We start from the raw sequence: 21,076 nt of genomic DNA, 5'->3' as shown, positions 1-21,076 counted from the left end.
CCACAATGACATTATGATTCATAATGTCATTGTCGGATAACCTGTAAAAAATAAAAAAAAAAAACAAGTTTAAAATAAAAAACATACGAAATAAATAATTTTTTTTTTCCTCCCAAATTTTTGCTGTCGAATCCCGTGATTTTCGGGTCGGGTCTACCCGAATTCGAACAGCCATATTCGGGTCGAATATAGGGACAACCCGAATTCGAACATCAACACTAATTAGGACCATCATTACACAAAGTGAAAATCAGATCCAATAAAAAATATCAGTTACACAATCAGAGTTTCACCACAAAAAAAGTGTTCTATATCTTGAAAAATATTTTAAAGGGTGTAATAAGAATAATAGTCAAGGAATCAGATAATTATGTAGCTTTTTATTTTACCTATTGCAGAAAATAAGAATCTCTTTGTGTGAGTGAACTACAGCCAGGATAAAAGCAGTATTTGTACTATAAACTCAGATTATGTGCACTTATTTATTTGAGAGCTGTGTAGAAGGTTATTCGTTCCTCCCCCATTTCTCCTTGTTTGTAATCACAGCAGGTTTTATACGTTCATTTGTACCACCATCTACATTTGTTACGTTGAAGCCTACTTGTTTTTTGTTTCTATATATGGGGTCTAAATATGCAGAACCATTCTGACAGTTAAAACTATATCCTGCCAGCTTCTGCTTTAGAACATTTACTGGTGTTTCTGCATTAAAGTTACTTTACCAGCTGGGTGGTGAACAGTCAGCAGAGACTGACAGCACTGTGTGGGACATTTGATATTTGTTAGTAAAGTAAGAAATGAAGCAATAACATGTTTAAACCTTTGTGGAGTACAATTAACGCCTGTCCTTCAAAGAGATGTTGTTGTGTTCTAGCTGTGTCCATAGATTTCCAGAGCCTTGCCTAGAGTTCACAGCAGTGTTTCCTACATGTCAAGATGTTTATCAGCAGTTTAAGCAGATATGTCAAATTTATGATAATATCGACATAAAAAACAAACTAAAACAGTAAATTAAACAATTTTGCTTTGTTAATAGAGATTAGGGATTTTCCTAAAATCTACTCCTAACATCAATTCATTGGTCAAATATGGCTTCTTTGTTCTGATCAGTGGGCTTTAAATTCTCTAATTTACTGATATAAAACACTGCAGGGTTCTTTTATTGATATATTCATATTTTAAAATTTTATTCAGAGCTAAGGCAGCAGGATCTACTACCATGCCAGCCCCACAGAAAAAAGGAGAATGCGTATCTCAAAACACAAGCCAAGATGTGTAAAGATTAACTTCAAGAACAAATGACTGCGCTTTAAACATAGTTTGGACCCACACCATCACATGACACACAGAAGCATGTGGATCTATTTAATGGCCCATGAAATTATACTTTTCTCAGCCTATAAAGGACCACTTATTTATTTATTATCTACAACCCTTGGCATTCGGGCATGTGGATCTCTTTACAGTACAATTTCAGCTTATATCCCCCTTTTTTACCTACAACCCTTGTAACCTTGCCCAAATCTTGTAGACATGACAGATTTATGCCCTATACCCTTTGAAAGAGGTCGTCAAGAATTGGGGTGCAGCATTTATGTGCAGTTTACTTACACAGGTCTTGTAGGTATAAGTATAAGGTTGTTTAAGGGAATAAGTAGAGAGCTCCATTGGACCTTTACTCTTTTGTAACAGTACATTTAAGTTTAGTATATAAAGAAAAAAAGTAAAAATAAAACCTTTCATCAAAATCATTTGCGGAGTAAGAAGTCACATAGCTAAATGAAATGTTTAACAACCTTCAGAATATCAACTTCAGTGTCCTCAGTCCTAACTTTGCAGTTTAGGAGATAAGACTTTATGGAGTCAGCCATGCTTGTTTCATGTCCTTCTTCAAAGTAATTAAGCCCAAGATATCCAGGCACCTAGCATTTTCATAAGGAGACTTTTTCTTTCATTGTAGGCGTTCTTGAAATAAAATGAACCAAAACCTCCAAATTTCTATTTCTTTTTAGGCAGCAGTGCCAGAAAAGTGTTTTGTTACATTGTTTCATACCAATTCTATAGCAGTAATCTCATTTCATCGCTTTAAGTATTTCATTTAAATGATGAGCTTTAGATGTAAAGCAAAAACTCCTCCATTTTTCCACTTTCTTTAGCACAATAGTTTCTCCTCTTCATTGTCTATTGTTTGAGCTCTAAGACTTGTAGAGAATTCAGTGTCAGAATTGGTATCTACAGTTTTGATTAATGATTGTCTTTGACATACATGAAATACGTTTCTGTGTGTATAAAAGATTTGTTTAAGAATATATTTTTTCTATGCTCTTTTATCTTTTTTTTTTTTTTTTTTTGCTTCAGTTGCAATGCCTTTTTCTTTTTTCCATTTTTTTAAATTATAAAAAAATTCATTATTTAAGATTTTTTTTTTCATTTACAAATACCAGGCAAGCAGAAAGACAAAGAAATCTAATATCATTGATATTATAAATAATGATAAATCATAGATATATATTTTTTGAGAAATAAATAATTTTAGTACAATTGTCTATCATGGCCTTGCAAACTCTATATATTATTTGATTTTCAATGTAACGTGACTCCAGTATGACTTTTTTAATATTAAATTACATTATGTATTATTATATATTGTTACAATTATATTATTATGATACTTAACTACATATAGTGTTTTGGAACTTTATCTCCAACTCATATTTATATGTACTGAGCAGCACTGTAATAACCTTGTACAGAAAATACATGTCTATAGACTTTGCAGAACATTTACAGACTAATAAAGAGAAAATAAAAGGCATTGTATATTTTGCTATAATGAAGACAGCAATGGAAGATTTTTTTTTTTCATTTACTTCACTAATAAATAGAGCGCAGTGTACACACAATTATATTATTTCTAATAAATTGTGCTAAATATATGGCAGCTCCCTCATTTCTGTGCCAGTGCTAATACCAAAAGCCTGCTTCTGTTTCAGTTTGGATATAATACACCCTAGATTTAATATCCCTTAGGTATCATCAGTCTGACTAATATAAACCAATGGAAGAAAAGAAGAAAGGCAGAAGAAAACCAGGCAGAACTAAAATCTGCAGGAGGATGGTTGGTTGATCGATTGGTTGATGGTTGTTTTTTAGGACAACTTCTAGTAGCCGTCAAAAGTAAAACAAAATTGAGTTTCTGCTTACTATTGGTCAGTGTAACAAAAGTTCCCAAAGGTAATTTTTTGGCCTTTTCACATAAGGCAGTACTGTATCGCATTACCTGGTTTCCTGATTGATATGCAAAAAAGACTAGGAGTATTGGAGGATTAATCTGCACATGAGTGGATATTGATATGAAGAAAAAAATTCTCAAATCCACACTAGTAGTTTAGTTGCAAGCTGTTGATGATATATCCTGCAATCCATATCCATATGATTTTGATGGCTTGCAGCTTTTCATAGCACTAGCACAGGTAATGTTACAAAGCACCTTCACAAATACTTTGGCTGGCATTTAGCAAACTCCAGGAGACTGTTTAAAGTAGATACTTACCAAAAACGTAACAAGCATCTGTCAAAGCCAGTTAAACTGCTGAATTGGACTCTCTGCAAGTTAGCATATGTTAGCCTAGATAGCAAAAATGCCCCAGCTATGTACACAAGAGTAAAGACGAAGGTTCATATATTATTTCCTGGAAAGCCTGAGCAATTTCAGGTCACTAGCATTCTGAAGTTGCCCTTTACACCTCAATTTTAAGAATTAAAAGCATTATCTACATACAGTTGTGTGAATTTTTTAAGATAAAATGTTTGTTTTTTTTTCCAAGTCATTTGCATTTTTTTTATCTAATCATTGATATTCCTGCATTGAGGTTATCGTATATTAGCATATATTAGGCACACTGAATGATCAGCAACATCATGGATCATAGCCAAACCACTGATGCTTCATAGGCTGAGACCCTTAGGTCTCCATGTATGACTTGTAAGAGCCAGAACATTGGAGGTGACCATGGTAACTATAAGAAAGACATAAGGCTAAAAAGGAAATAGAAAACACTTCAGAACTAGATACTAGCATTATGTCCATTTGTACTGTATATTTCTGTCTTTGAAGGTGATTGAGAGCTTTCTGCATGAATACATACCAATAAAATGCTAAGACAATTTGTTGGAATCCTATAGATGCCAACATTACTTAGTGAATAGAGACACACAGCATTTTATTGTTAGTGACATGCAACTGTACAGGCTAACCAGACAAACCCTGTGTACCCATTGACATTGATTCACATTTTTTTGTAGGTTAAAATCCAACTCTTCACAGAGCTAACTGCAAGTCTATTTTTTTTAAATTGAGAAAGAAATATATGTGGGCTGGCAGAGGAATGTTCATTTATTTGTACCTATGGTTGGTTTATTTTTTAACTTTTCTGCTTTAAATCTAACAGTTAACCTAACCCAAAATCCCAGCAATTTTAATTGTCACTTGAAAGGGTAAGGTAGATTAGGGAGCAAGGAAGGGTAAAAAGTAGAAAGTAGAGGAAATCACTTTAAATGAAGTAAAATGTTCATCCTGGGGTACTGTCCATGGAGCAGATGTCCCTATTGAAAAACTTTCCCTAATGATCCAATTACTACTAAAACCAAACTAAACTTAACTAAAAAGTTTGTTTTTCTTTACACGTCAACTTTTGATTTGTTATTCATACCATATAGTCAATGAAGCCTTACAGTTTCTTATTGTTTCTCTCATTGTAGCTTCTATAGAGTTTGGAACAGACCGAACCTCAAATTTTTAAAGAGGAAATTTAGCTTAAACCATTTTTGCCCTTTATAGTCTTTTGATGTTCAAATAGTGTAAAAATCCTTTTCATGTGTTCAATAAAAGCAGTGTACATTGTTACATAAATTGCATATTGCCCTAGAAATAGATAATTAGTTCTGACTATACTGTGTATTTTACTTTCAGATGTCAAAGATGATGCTGCTTGTCTTGCTGCTGTCTATTGTTCTGTACTGTGGGGGAGCTCAACGTTCTGAGCCCATGTTCACGGCTGTCACCAACACCGTTTTATCACCAGATTATGAAAACAATCCAACACAGCTAAACTATGGGGTGGCCATAACTGATGTGGACAATGATGGAGACTTTGAAATTGTAGTAGCTGGGTAAGTGACATTTTTTATAGTATACTAAATGTTAAACATTTAACACTTCGGAAAAAATAATCCTAGTGTCATAGACACATTACAGGATGTTCAGTTTTTTATTGCGACCCTCAGACACAAAGGCCGTGCTTAGAGGTTTAGCTAACTAGATATGTAACAAAGTACAATATGCGTAAATTGAAATTCCTTATTTGTCCACAATGTGTCAGGCCTTACCATTCACTCATTAAAACCCGGGGATGATCACCAACTCTCCAATAGGTTAATTCAAACCTTTTGAGGTATTATAGTGCAGTCTCTATGGTTTTTAATTCTAAAGAACACCAACAGCCCTGCTAAATATATAGATGCTCAGTCTTTTTGACAGTCTAGTTTTTACTTTCATAAGATTGCATACCATAGCTGTGATGTAATGAATATTTGCTGATGATGTGACATACTTTAATCATACAAAGCTTTGTAGAGGACATAAAACCAATTACAGTAGCCCCTTTCACACAAAGCATCTCACAATCTAACCCCCTACTTCTCTGATTCACACAATAGTCTGAGTTTAAAAGGAAAGGAAGAAAATAAGGCCATTGATCATCATATTTTTGTAGGGATAAAGCTGCAAAACTCAATGGAGACCTAACTAAGAACAAGCCTTTTTGTTTTTCCATGATCATTTTTTTGACCAGCTAATACCATTGGTGGGTATTTTTAGCTTAATATAAATAAAACGTAACCGTTCGGTTAACGGTTAAGGTCCGGAGACTTCCAATCAATAGGATGAAAATAACACCTTGATGGCAAATGTCTTTTTAAAGGACATTAAATCTGCGCATTAAAAAAATTGGGGACTGCCATTATGTAATTAAGTTCTTTATGACCAACTTGTGCATTGTTTCATGCAGCTACACACCTATGGGGAAGAGTGCTTACCTTTTATCACCTTTGTACCTAAATAAAGTGCATTGAGTGCACTAACCAATGTTTAAATCTTATCTGGAGTTCTGCTTTAATTAAAAGATTTGTCAAGCAGTCTCTCATAAATGAATGATTGCTGAGTTATTAATCTTTGGCTACCATTGAGGTCTAGAATGATTAGTTTGGAGAGATTAATACAATTTGCTATGCTATGAAAATGCAGCGTGGAATGATCAAGGGATTGTGTGATTACAAATGTCTTGTGTAGCAGCTCTTATTAAATGTAATACTGAGCTAGGCTTTAAAAAGAATCCGCTATATAAGGCTCACCTTAGGTTTTCAAACATATAAATTACGTACATGGATTTTTATAATTCAGTTGTTTTTTTTACCTGAATATACATGTGGTTTCACCTATGATTTGCATTAGGACATCAGTAATATCTGTAAACCAGATTTAAAAGTCTGTGCAAAAATGTAATGATTATTCCCAAAGTTATCATGTAATAGAATAAATAGAAGAGGAAAGCATCAAGAGAACGCTTTTGGAATGGTACTCTATTGTTTGCCGTTAAAAGCAGTTAATAATTGTATTTACTTTTCAATATATACAATTCAAACATGTGCATCACAACATACAAGAGTGTTGTCACAAAGGGTAAACCATATTGACAGGTTGCAAATGAACCTAATTTGCTATTAATGTACTTTTGGTTGTAAACAAAGGCATAGGTCTCCTTCCCGACGCATTTTGCCCAGAAAGACTTAATTTGGAGAACTGAATAGCAAACTAGAAGGGGAAAATATAATACATATAAGTTATATAAAATATATATGTATTATATTATCCCCTTCTAGTTTTCTATTCAACCTAGCTTGCAACCTATCTTGATGCTTTCCTCTTCTATTTAATCCATTACTAGGTATAGGCTTGGCACGCACCTGGTACACCTGGCTGTCTTAAGTCACATTTTCGCTTATGGAATTTTCTCTCTGTACTAGTTATCATGTAATGGTCTTTAAAAAAAGAAAACATAAAAAATAATATTAACAAAATAAATACACAAGAGTAACTATGCATGATGTGAGGCTTTGTTACTATGTGCTATAGCTGTTTACATTTTTTACCTTTTGTTAAGATTTTGATTTTGTTATAAGATGTGACTGTTCTAGACCTTGTGTCTTCAAGTACATCAACATTCATGTGAAGGTTCGGACTTTGGCATTTAGGGAAGTAATGGAAATGCTTTATGATAGATTAATATTTCTTGTATGCATTTCGTGTGAAGGTTACAGCTAAGTGTTTTCTACAACTAAACAATAGCTTTTTTTTTACAGTCCTGTTTTACAGTAAAATGTGTTAGATCAAAACTGTATACATACATATGTCCATTTTATTATTTTATTTATCCATTCAAATAACTCTGACGTCTTCTGCAACTTATTACATAGTCCATAGTTGTAGTCATTGTCACTGACTGTCTTTCAGAGAAGCCCACGATCGAAAATCATTGTAATGTAAATGTTTCTGCAAGGTTACCATATAAGAAAGTATTTACCTTTATAAAAATTTCTGACTGCAGCTTCAATCTTTCTTCACATTTGCATGTGGTTAACTGGGCATATTGTGACATTTACCACCCAGCAATTTAGAGATGTTACCAAACTTCCTGTGGGTTTTAATAAAGACATTATTGCAGGTGATCTGACACATACAAGTTTAATTAAAAGTACTTATTTTTAATCAAGCACCGCTGTTGTTGATAATCTTCCTTTAACGTTTGTCCTCCTTGAAGCCATAATTAACTTTGCTTCAGTACATTCAGTGTGTGTGTGTTAGTTTTTTAATTATTTGTCATAGTGATGACAACTGAAGACAATTGAATCTCTAAAGTGCTTAGTATAGACAAAGTTAACATGACATAAAAGGTATTTTAATGCTGATGGAGTCCAACTCTATTCAAAACTTTGATTTAAATAGAGCAGATAGAGTTATTATTCCCCTTATCCCCCCTACATTTTGGAGATATTTCCTTTTACTTCCTGTCTGGTGGGGCGGAGGTGGAGGGATCATGGAATAGGAAGTGATAGAAAATCTTTTTGTTTTTTTTTGGTAGAGTACAGGTGATTCAAAATGCTTTTAAGGGTATTGGTGTCTATTTTCCTTAGTCCTAGTGCCCCTTTAACTCTGAATTTATTTATTCACCAAGTAAGAAGAAAATGACTGATTCAGTGTTACAGATGACTAGCTCTGGTTTGAGGCGCTCCCATGCTGCAGGGTACATTAGTAGCAGCTCCTTGCACAGTGTTGGGCTCATGCAATATATACATAATAGATATGAAAGAAAGAATTTACAGTTTGATCACTATAACACTGGCACTGAATGAAAAAATATGAGTATACTTTAGGAAAGGTTATTAAAAACTGTAGTATTGGCTGCACTATCACAAACTGCAGTATCTCTTTTAGGGAAGGGTCCTGTCCTACTCCTGTGTCATTGTTTCTAGCTGTCTGTCATTTGCAACCCCTATATTGTGTACAGCACTGCATAATATGTTGGCACTATATAAATAATGTTTAATAATATTGTCAAAACAAGAGACCAAATAGACATATTAGGACTTTAGTGGTGTTTTGGTCCATATAAGTTACCCATTAATTACAAATATTTTTTTTTATATGGAATACAAAATCCTTTAAAATATTCACATCTTAAAATTAAAAGAACCGCTCATAGTTTCAAATATATTTCATACTAAATATATTTACATGCGTTATCTCCTAATAATATAGTAGAATGTACTGAATGCATAGCACACAACTTAACCATACCCATCTGCCATTGTTTCTTTTGAAATTCTACACATCTACTTCTACTACATCTACATCATTTTTCTCAACCAGGGTTATGTATTATCCTAGGGTTCAGCCAGAGATTGCTAGGGGTTTCTTAAGCAATGGGGAATTTGTGCCTCTAATTATCAACCTAAGAGGCATTCTCGCTATTGACCAGCACACTAATTAACTGTGAGCTGAGAATTTAATAAATACAGCATGGGGGCCCTGAAGATCCAAAAGTTTAAGAGTTCCCCCATGTCATAAAGGTCGAGAAGCACTGCATTTGAAAGTGTATTAACTTGTCAAGTTATTGCTGTGGTTTTGACATAACAAGCAAGATCATGTTTTTTGACATATGTATTAATTTAAAGTATCAGTGACAGTTTTACACCCTTTGTTAAAGCCCTAGCCTACTAAGAAAAGGAATATTTCATTTTGATAGATGATGGGGAGTTAAATCCTTAAAAAGTTTCTATGAGACTCCAGTGGCGACATCTCTGCTACTGAGCCCCTAGGTCTGCCAACCTGCTGTTGCGATTATGATGTTCTCTTACTTAATGTCTTGATTTTGTCTTTTATTATATTTAACAGACATTGAATCATGAGAAATGTGACTACCCCAGCTGTTAGAAAATGAGAATACCCCTGTTCTTAGAGAAGTGAGAGTTCGAGGTTGGGGAATAAGAACCTAGAACTGAGCCACTGCAATCTTTGAGATATACAAAAAGCCGATTCCTGATATATTCACTGAAGCCATGCATAGCTACAAATTTTAGTTTTAAAGGCTCTGACCGTTTAAACCCTAGGTATGCCTATGTGCTGACAGGGGGACCAAATAAATGGACAAACTCATCAGTCTGCTTCTGCCCCTTTACTGTCCAGTTAAAGGCTTGGGGCAGCGAGGTGAACAAGCTGGATTCCTATTTTTTTTTACTATAGAATTTTACTATAAAATTTTTTATTTTTTTACTGTAAAAAAATGAAGGCTTGAGTTTATTTCTGTTGAACAAAACAACTAGCTTTGACAATCTATGTGTCAGAACAGCAGTTCTCTGGTTATAAAGAGATTCTGCAAGCTGTGGACCCTCTACTCATGGCTCCCATGCGCGTTAGCATTGACTGACAGAAACTCAAGGCAAGCCATCTTGCCTTGGTTGCATATCTACACCTAGGTCTTCATACTACAAAGTGATTACTAGCTTGTTGACAGTTATCATTTAACTGGACAGTAAAGGGGCAGAAGCAGACTGACGAGATTGTCCCTTTATTTTGTTCCTCTGTCAGCACACCTGATTATCCCCTATTGTTGCTTTATATTGACCCAAAGAAAATGACTGCCAAAAAGTGGTAAAATCTGTTTGTAGCGGAGAAATGTAATCTCTCTGGGCTTACTGGTCTTGTACAATCATGAACAACTTGTAGTTCTACAAGTACAGGTAGTGTATTAGCAAACTTCTACATATCAAGGTATATTTTGATGGGACAGATTTAATTTAGGTGGAATTATTAGTAAGTTGATTATTAAAGAAAAATTTGCCACCATGTGTTTATTAGTGATTATATTCTACCACAGTTGTATGGGGCTGTATGACCAGATCTCTACGGATAAAATCGGTGTTGTATGCTTGTATGACCTGAATTCTGTCAGTGATGCGTGAACTTTTTGGCTGTAAGTCTGTGGTAAAAAATTGACTTCTCATTTTGGTTTTTGCGCAAAAAGTATGTACCTCACTACTCCATTTAGCTGCCATTTGAAGTAATTCAGACAGAAAAGTGTTTTGAACTTTTAAAAGCAATGGAAAAAAAATGTTTTCTAAAGAGGGGGGAAGGGACAGAGGCCACAGAAGTGCTTACTGCAATAATAGGAATTCTGTCCAGTGGGGACATGTCCACATCAAAGCACTTTTTCCAGGAAAATTCAGAAGGGCTAAAAACAGGATACAATATTTGATTAACAAGTGATTACTGTTCCTTTACTTTCTTATTTAACTGTCACAGAGATAAAGTAAGATCTCATTAACAACATCACAGACAACAATACATTGACAGGAGTACTCCCCATACCCAGGTCTGTCCAAAACTAAATGGAAATAATGTGTCTGGTTCAGGTATTGTAAGTGAATTTTTGTTCCATCTATGCACAGAAAAACAGTGGGCTACCTCAAATACCATCCTCAGCACAAATATACCTACTTCCAGTTACTCCTAAATCTCTCCTTTCAGCCACCTGTAGCAACGTGAAGTTGGGAGAGAATGCAAATCTTCTTTTCTCCTATGATTATGTTTAGGGTTGCCAGCTGGCTATTCACCAGGTCTTAGTACTGTCTCATGTTGAGAGATAGTCCTTAGCTCCTGGGTAAGGTTCACTTTATAGGCATTTTTTAATCTGCTGTACAACATTATGGCCTTGTTTTATATGTAACAAATTTGCTATATGACCTAAACCTGTCACAGACGTAGACAATTTAAACAGCGTGTAGCTTCAGTAAAAGCTGTATATCAAAATGATCAATAGATCCGGAGATATAGACAGCTGAGTTTTATGTACATCTTGGAAAGGTTTGAGCCAAACATGAAGGCTCTGTAGCCAGGAGTGGGCCAAATCAAGTTAAACTTTTACAGAAAAAAGGATGAGATTTACATATAATTTCATCTTTCTATATTTGAAAATCTTCTGATCATTTTGACATGGAAATTTCACAGAAGGTAGACTGTTTTTTTGCATTGTTTTTCATCATGGCCTCAATCTGCTCTGGTTTATAACACATTTACTTGAGGACAGAAATGACCAATTTAGATGATGTGAATTGTAGAAATATGTACTCTTCTTTTTTTGTCTTTCCCTCACTAGACACAAATCTGAAGTTTTCATAGTAGCAAGCCTTTCAATATCCATAGACTAATTATAATAACCTGCAAGATCATGTAAGATGTTGTTTGTCACCCTGTGAGTTGTACAGTTAATTGGATCAGTATAATGTCTAAAATATAAAATACCTAAATAATCGCTTAATTAGCTAGTATAATTTTATTGGATTAAGAATTTCATGTATAAATAGTTTATATGAAGTTCTTTGGTACTACTTTTATTGCTCCTTATTTTGAAGAGATACAGTGAGTATCTATTTCTTGAAAGTAAAAACAGTATAGAACATATATAGAAAAGCACAGGCACACTTTAGTTTCTTCATGTACACCATGCCCTAAATAAACATATTTTCTAAGATAACACTTAGGAGTGTTAATGCCAAAATCTGACCCTACCATCCAAATGTTGCAGCAAAAATTGAGCTTATGTCCAGTTTTGGTGAGCCAGTGGCTATTATTGCCTCGGGTACCTGTTCTTAGGTGACATGAGTGGCATCCCTGTAGTCTTCTGCTGCTGTTGCCCATCTGCCTCGTGGTTAAAGGTGTTTTGCGTTCAGAAATGCTTGGCTGAAAAAATGTTTGCATTACCAAGCATTTGAATGGGTGTAAATAATAAAGTGACACAGTGGGCCTGTTTTACTAAAGCTCTCCAAGACTGGAGAAGATAGACTTTTACAAGTTAGCCAGATTGATCCAACAAACCTGAAATGAGTCTGTTCCAAGACTGAAAACATTTGCCAATTATTAACAAAATATTTTTAAGAAATCTATTCCAGGTTTGCTAGATCACCCAGATTTTCCCATAATAGCCCATCTTCTCCAGCCTTGGAGAGCTTTGATAAATCAGGTGCAGTGTATATGTGTGCATGTGTTTATATATGTGTATGTAGGTGTATTCTGTATATATACACATACAATAGTATCGTAAAACATGGTTATACAAAAAAAAAAATGGTAAAAATTTCAGCACGCTATGTGAATAAAAGATCTCTTAAAGCTTAAATCTAACAACATGAATTCTGTGAGCAATCATGGTAATTAGTGTAAATTATTACCTTTGGAACTAAAATTTTCAAATTCAAAAAAACATTTTGGAGCTGGAGCTGTGCTTTCCTGTAGCTTTGTACCTGATCTTACAGACTAAAGACCTTTAGGCTTTTTAGTTTCTTTTTGCGGGGGGAAGCATAAATGTTTTTGCTACAGATATCTTTCTATTGGTTCCTTTAAGATCTCATGCATGTATAGATTACCTATTTAGATTATCACAGAGTGGTGGAAACTTATTTTTTTTTATTGTTTGAGGAGAATCTGCTTTACATGGCTCCTTTGGCAAATCTTGAAAAATGGATTTTCAATTATGAAACAGAATGGCTTATAACCGCTACTTCAGCTGTTCTTTAAATAAGTGTTTTGTCAGTATAATCAATATCCGATTGTCCAGTAAACGTACTACCTTGTATGTATGGAAATCCATTAGCCATGTTTTATAGGTTTCCATCTGTCACATACATTTTGCTAGTGCCAGTAATGGATTGTATTAATACACTTTGGCCTAAATGTGTGAGAACAGTGAACCCCCTCTCTTTCCAGTTGTGTAAAGTATTGGCTGTAAAGCAGGAGTCTGAAGGCAATTTTCTTCCACAGTTCTTTCTCTTTAAAATTGCCTTAATGCTTGAGGAATCTTATGTCATTTCTTTTTTTTTTAATAAAGTATAAGTGAATGCTGCTCAGTGCACTGTAACTCAATTTACAATAAAATACTTATGCTTATAATAAAATATTATCTCAGACTACTTTAGTTTTGCTGTCTATCAAGGATTCACTTGACCACCAATCCCTCAAAACCCAGAGGTTAGCACTTTGGCCTATGCAGTGCTAGATCCCAGGTTGAATCTTGGTCAAGACTTTATCTGCATGGAGTTTGCATGTCCTTCACATGTTTGCATGGGTTTCTTGTGGTACTCTGCTTTTCTCCCACATTACGAAAACATGCTGTTTGGTTAATTGGCTTCTTTACAAATTGACTATTGACTTTGGTAATGACGTATGACTATGGTAGGGACACTAGATTGCGAGCACTTTAGAAGAATGGTTAGTGACATGACTATAGACTTTGTGAAGTGCTGTGTAATATGTTGGTGCTATGTAAATACTAATCAAGAGATTAGAGTTAGAGATTTCCCTTAGTTCATAATATTCTTGGGTTGCCTGCCCCTTTGTTTTATTTGTAATATAAAAAGAGAAAGATTGTAGAAACATCGGTCAGGTTGGGTAGCCATCAGGTATGGAATTCCAGACATGCATATAGCCTTGCCCATTCCCTTTTGAGTGACAGCAGTTCCCACTACTTAGACTGTCTAAGCTGATAGCTGCAGGAAGGCTTGGGAATGTAAATTCTCCTTTTATCCATGCCTAATTATAAAGGATGCTAGATAGTTTTTTTAATATTATTAGTATGTAATAATATTACTTGTGTTTATAGTACAAAAGGACATAGGCGAAAGAAAGGAGAATTATGGGCTTGTTTTGACACAATCAAATTTTGTAATAATATTTTACATCATATATACACAAAAGTACTACTTTGTCCTAAGTGCCTAAATCCTAAAGTGCCTCATGTCATATGGACCTTCAAACTAGACAGATGCTTTTCTATAATGTATTATATACACGGTTGATAACATCTTGTATTCCAACGAGTTTCGCTATTTAGCTTTGTCAGGGGTATATAGAAGATGTTGTAACATTACATAAATATATAACATAGGAATTTTTTTTTTAACTGCCTATATCTGTCATCACTATCACAGGTTTGAACCTGCGAATACCATAGTAAGCAAAAGAAGAAAAAAGACATAAAGGGGAGAAACGGCAGGATCTCAAAGTTTTTTTTCTTTTTGCTTTTGCTAGTTTTTTCCTTTTAAACAAAGGAATATGAAAAAGTGAGTCAGCATAAATGACAAACCTTAAACTAAATTAAAAGATTTTTGCTTTCACATACATTTTAAATAGGTAGTAAAAATACATAAAAATGTCATCAGTTTAAATATTCATAAACACTAAAAAAAATGAAATGTGAACCAAGCCATTGAATGTTCTCTTAAAATTATACTTCAGTGAAGAAGGTGAGTTACATAAGAAATTCCGGCGTACATGTAAGTGATTAGAGAGCAGTGGGACAGCCTGTAATGATGTATCTGCATAGGCCGCCATGTCCTGACAGAGTAAGTCAATCACTTAGTGAGTCACACTGGTGCCTTGAGCAGACTTCTCTGGCCTGTCAACACATTTATATCTATTGTTGGAATCGAATTTCTACAAATGAATATTTTCTCTGGGGTTGTATGGTTCAGTACTGGGGCACTACTGTGCCTGTTATCTTCATATGGTTGGCTTCATTTTTTCAGGCACTTAATGCAAAATCAAATTATGTCAGTTTCTAGTAGCCTTGGGATCACCAGTATCATTGTGAATTATTATCAATGTATCCAAAATATTTACAAAACCGTATTTGTGTATGGTAAGAAGGAGATATCACTCCAGTATTGTTAAAACAAATCTATGGTATGCACTCTTTGTTACTAAATTTGCAGCATAATGGTAAATAAATTAATAAAGGTCTTCAGCTGATCAGAGGAAAGTCTGACGTCTGTTGAATTGCCGTTCAGCTATAGACATGTAGTCATGTTTGGTTGTAAAACTTTATCCAATCACTGCTGTTCGTCCTTTAATTAGGATGCATTCAAGATGTCCACTGCACTGCTCCCACTCTCCATAGCCTAAACATGAATGGTCACATTATCTAACCACTTCTCTTTAGGAGAACACTGCTGCTTGGAGATTGAGCCTGCAAGTATGACCACAATTGGTATTTTTGACAGCTTTTAGGAAGAAATTTAACTCTAAGGAGGAATTTATTATCACTGAGGAAAAACATGGATCACCAACTACCTTCTGCAACTCCCATTCAACCAATGAAAGTGATTTGGAACCATTTTATGCACTTGTCTGCAGTTCCTAGAAGCAACATGTTGTTTTCTGGCCTTGCAGTTGCTTTTTCTTCTCCACTCCTTGCCAAAAAGCAATAATTTGTTCTGCAACTAGGAGCAGCTTACCATACAATTTACAACCGCTTCTAATATCACATTTTTGCAGTGTGGTTTTTCCAGGTATTTAAAAAACTCACACAGCTAGGGATCTATTTAAAAAGCAGTGAATCTGACATTCACAAAACATTCCCTTGTGGAGAATCTTACATGTCCATATGTTTCAGTGGCAGAGGTTGATTGTCCACCAGGTAATGTTTCAGCTAATGTTAGATTTGCTCTTTAAAATGATTTGAAAGACTTCATAAAAATATTTATGTGTATTATTGCATAATAATCATAGGGAGGGATACAGAAAAAGAAAAAAAAAGGGGGGGGGGGTTAATTATCACATAATATATCAAATATACAGCCAAATGTACAGTGGATTAACATAGGTACAAATGCAGAATAACTAAAAAAGAAACTAATATATACAGAAAACAGTATTGAGACCATGATATTTCCTTTACATTCTTTGCACATATCTTCTATTCACTGATATCAAAGTGCAGTAATCCAAGCGATATTTAGTATACATCGAACCTTATCCGTTTCAATATCCATGTTTCCAACATATTCAGAAAAGGAATCCTATCACCAAGGGTAGCCCTTATATGGTATCTTTATAGAAACCTTATGAAAAGAATGAGCGGAGCACCAGAGAATCCTTATAATGAACCCATAGTTCTCATGTGGTATTTGCATCCTCTCTATTTTCTTCCCATGCTATTTGGGATTCCATGGCTTCAATGTCATTAATTTCACATACCCACTCTGGTATTGAAGGGGATATAGAAGTACCCCAGTGGCTAGCAATTATCCGTTGTCCATCCGTGATAAAATAATGAGCAGATCTTTCTTGAAACTTTTAAAGGACCTGGGCAGAATATGTAACAGGGTAATAGTGGGGTTGGATATTAGAATCTGTAATTCTGTTATAAAGGTCAAAGATTTTCTGCCAGAAAATATGGACAGTAGGACCATATTCATAATATAGAGCATAGATCCCTGTGCATGTTCACATGTCCAACATGTAGGCGAATACGTCTGATCAAATCTATATATATCTATTGGGCATCTGTACCATCTACTAAGAATCTTATAAGATCTTTCCTGGTCTTTAAAGCATTTACCCTGACTCATACGATGTCCAGATCCAGTAGAGATTTGTTCCTGATCCAGTAAAATATCTATGTCTCTCTCCCCCAGTATTTAATAAAATGTGGTAGACCTGGTTTCAAACATGTAATAAAAGTTGGTATAAATAAGCCACCCCATTTGTCACTCTTTCTTTCTGTAAAATAAGTCGCCCAGATTCTGAGGGTGTTCAAAGAATTGAAGAAATCGGGTGCAAGGTCAGACTATATGCCCGTATTTGATTTTAGGCCAACCATGCAGAGCCAGATATTTCACGGGGATCTGAAGTTCCCTTAATAAAGTTATCTTTCCATTTTGTAAAATGTTTCTCATATATGGTTGGTCTTGTTTATTCCAGGATAAAAATGTAATTACATCACAGGCTGGAGGAAATTCAGGATTATTAAGAGGGGCATTAAGAGACCCAGTCTGGAGGATAATAGGTTCGGTTTGAGTAAGGAATCCCATAGAGATAGCACCATATGTACTGTAGGTGGGGTAAGTGATGATAGGGGACAGGACAATGGTTATACCCAGGGTAAGGTAGATGGATCACAATAGGTCAAAGTCAAACTCATCCAGAGGCACCCATAGTTTTTCCTTCTCATCTTTGGCTTAGTCTATCACTCTATGTAATATTGCTGCCATATAATATATTTTAAGATCAGGGATAGCCAGTCCACCTTCTGATTTTTTCTCCTAGAAAGAATTTGCCTATTTATATGTGCCCCCCCCCCCCCCCAAATAAATGCCTGTATTAATCTAGAGAGGCGCGGTAAATAATTCTTTGGAGGTGGGACCACCACTGTGTAAAAATAGTATAGTATCTTTGGTAATATATCTATCTTAACAGTAGCAATACAGCCCAACCAGGACAGTCTCAACTCCATAATAATATTTAAAGCTTAATGCATTTGTTCTTGTACTGCTTCAGTTCTAGTGCATCAGAAGACATGCCTGATGTACAAAAATGAGAAGTCAAAAACATTTACACATCCTGTCCAGGGAAGCTTGTCGTTTTTTTCTTTCCTTTAATTATATCACATGGTTACAAGTTCAGATGTATGCCACTTCATGGTAGGGTAAAATCTTTTGGATAAACGTGCATTCTTCAGAAAAGAAAACTCTTTGTTATTATGGAAAAACTAAAAGGACACCATTGAAGTTGCTTATATTTACCATTTTTAAATAAGTCCCATGGCTTTTGGGTAGGTCTGTATAGTGACCAATGCTTCAAAGTATCATGTATGTACACTGTGCGTACAGCAACTTCATTTAAGTATTAATGAAGAGCCATCAGAAGGTGCTTAACTACAGAATAATCAAAAGGCTTGATTAATCTCTCAGCAATCAAAAAGTCAAATCCCACACAGAAATTAGTTTTCAGATTCAAGTGCTATTCTGAGTGAATGTCTACTAGAACAGTGATTCAGTTTGTTAGAGAATAACTGACCTATAGATACCAAACAGGATTTAGCTATGTTTTCTATAAAAAAAAAAAAAAAACATTTCCTTTTGTATATAAATGGCATCTTGCAATGGGAGACTGCTAATGAAAACTTTCATCGACTATTTAATGCCTTACAAGGAAACTGCATTTTTCCTTTCCTGCAGTAGTAGTGTGTTAGGCAGCCATTAGATACTCTGTTTTGGACATATCTCCTACTGACATTTGGATGACTCATTCTTTATACCATTGTGCTTGTGGTATGTGACTAGACATCTGCATCACATTCTGGATGAATACTATGTAGCAGTGTATTTAAATCAAAAACCTCCAAATCAGAAATAAACTCAATAGTGAGTGGGAGTTGGTTTTGGCCATAATCGGCAAGAACAGCACACACTCATCTGTGATATCCTTCAGCTATGACGAGTCCGCCATAATTTTTTCTGGGTCCCATGGACCCACGTTGTACACTGCACAATGCATTCATCCTCGAGTCCGAACTCTCTGCAGAGATGTCCAGTATGAAAAGAAATAGAAGACAGTGCCTTACTTCTTATTTAACCCCTAGGAATTAAATAGGTTGGATTTTCACCCCTCCCTGGCTTATACTTACGTTTTTGTTCTACCTTTTTTTACAACTTTTTTTTTAAATCAAAAAACCCAAAGAAATTACCTAGCTTTTTCAGCTATGGCCAAGCATGTGATGGTAAGCATACAGCAAACCTTATCAGAACGTATGCCAGTGCAGGTTCAATTGAGTTTGATTGTTTTAATAAATAGTTTCAAGGGAACACAGCACCCCAATATCACAACATGATTGAGCATTGGTTGCATCTGCCTCCCCCCCATTAGAATTATGTCCTGTATTGATTTAAGGGCTATGGGAATAATCATACCATAAGAGCAACAAAGGAACAGGAAACTGACACTCCTGGAAGTTTTGGAACCTTAAAATTCTTCAATTATCCGGTATTCTTTTCAATATAGTAAAGATAGGTAATAAGCTTAGTATTTATTAACTCCTTTGCAGGGCATGTTTTTAACATAGTTTTTTTAGTTGCCTTAAATGCATTGGGGAATTGGCAAGGTTTTGAAAATTTTAGTAAATTGGTGGACACAAATAGATATTTTGCTTTGAGTTCAGCTAACGATGGCTCAAACACACATGTGCTGGGTGTATAACAGCATTACCTAAATGTATCCACCATTGAAAGCAGTCACGGTAAAGGTGCTGTGTGGTGTGGTGCAGCACAATGCAGTTCCAGTACAATTCAGTTTCTTTGCCATGATTTTCTGTGACAATATCAGCCAGGCTTGGATGATCAGAGTATGTGAGGAGCAGTTTCTGGGGATGTTCCACGTGTTTGCAGGGGTCTAATAATTTTGTAACTGTCTTAGTATCTTATAGAAGGAGACCATGTACTTTTCCTGCACGAGGTTAAAAGGACAGATTAAATTAAACAAGTATTTACATCTTCAGTCACTATTATATGTAAGGTGTTATCAACATAGTTAAATGAGTCACATGAATTCCTCATGCAAGAACATGTATTTAAAATAAGCGTCAGATTGGGCTTTTGACAGAGGTAAAACGTTCTGCTTTTTTAAAATTAAATACCAGGGAGGAGGAGGGTTTAGGAGCACAGATTTGTGACTGTAGCAGTTGAGTGCAAATTCAGGAAGGGATTTCAATACCCAGAAGACTTGCAGTGGGATTTGCTATATCTGCCTGCCTGTGAAATTGGCTTACTTAGAAGTGGTTTCAATCCTATTACAAATTCAGCGTGCAAAAAAAGTACATTTTGTGGAACAGGATGTTTAACTAGCAACTGGCTTTTTTTTTTTTTTTTGTTAAATGAAATCAATAGGCTTAGTATGGAAATGCTTTATTTCTTCTCGCTCTCTCACTTTTAGAGGCATTTTACAATGCCTGTGATCTTTAGAATGCTAGAAATGCTCTAGTCCCTTTGTTGTACGGTCCAACGTTTTGGTCCAAGGATATTAGGCCATCATGTTTTTTTTTTTTTTTTTTATTTATTTTGAGTAATTCCCAAGTCAAAGAAAGTGTCTCCCTTTTCATACTTTAAAAAAAAGTGTGTATGTATATATATATATGTGTGTGTGTGTGTTTTGGTATATAATCTTTTGTTGTCTACCTTCTCCAGCTTTGGACAACATTAATAAATTAGGCCCAATGTGTATACAAATGTATTTTTAATGTCTGTAACTGTTGCATAAATTTCCACCAAATATATTCTGACAGAGGTTCTTAACTTTCCTCATGTTATTAGAAGTCCTTTAAATAGATTGATGATCAATAGCTTTCTCAAAAACATGCATATTAACCACCTGGGCGTCTTTACTGATGTCTGGATTTCTGTACCAAAAGCGGTACACTGTTTTTCATGAAATTTTATTTTTTAAATTGTAGACCTGTAACTTACAGAATAATGTCCGAACAAGGGTCTAGTAGATATCCTGAATATAATTAAGTTTACACAATTTACACAAAAACTTAGCTTAAACAAGAATGCATGAATAAATAAAAAATACTGAAAATGCAATAATTCGGTATACTGTATAGTAATATATTTTTCTAAAACACCTCCCTAG

The 21,076-nt window shown here is 34.9% G+C and overlaps 1 protein-coding gene across 3 annotated transcripts in view; it reads left to right on the top strand.

The window, feature by feature from the left end:
• Positions 1 to 21,076, top strand: part of CRTAC1 (cartilage acidic protein 1) — a 310,184-nt gene that overhangs the window by 54,947 nt on the left and 234,161 nt on the right. For all 3 annotated transcript variants that reach the window (XM_072423868.1, XM_072423870.1, XM_072423869.1), the window contains exon 2: positions 4,973 to 5,172. In XM_072423868.1, the coding sequence (XP_072279969.1) occupies positions 4,973 to 5,172 (200 nt within the window). The remainder of the gene's footprint in view (positions 1 to 4,972; positions 5,173 to 21,076) is intronic.

This window comes from Pyxicephalus adspersus, chromosome 10 (genome assembly GCF_032062135.1).
Source record: "Pyxicephalus adspersus chromosome 10, UCB_Pads_2.0, whole genome shotgun sequence".
NCBI lineage: Eukaryota > Metazoa > Chordata > Amphibia > Anura > Pyxicephalidae > Pyxicephalus > Pyxicephalus adspersus.
The sequence above is the reverse complement of the archived record's forward strand: the minus strand, read 5'-3'. Positions and strand labels throughout refer to the sequence as shown.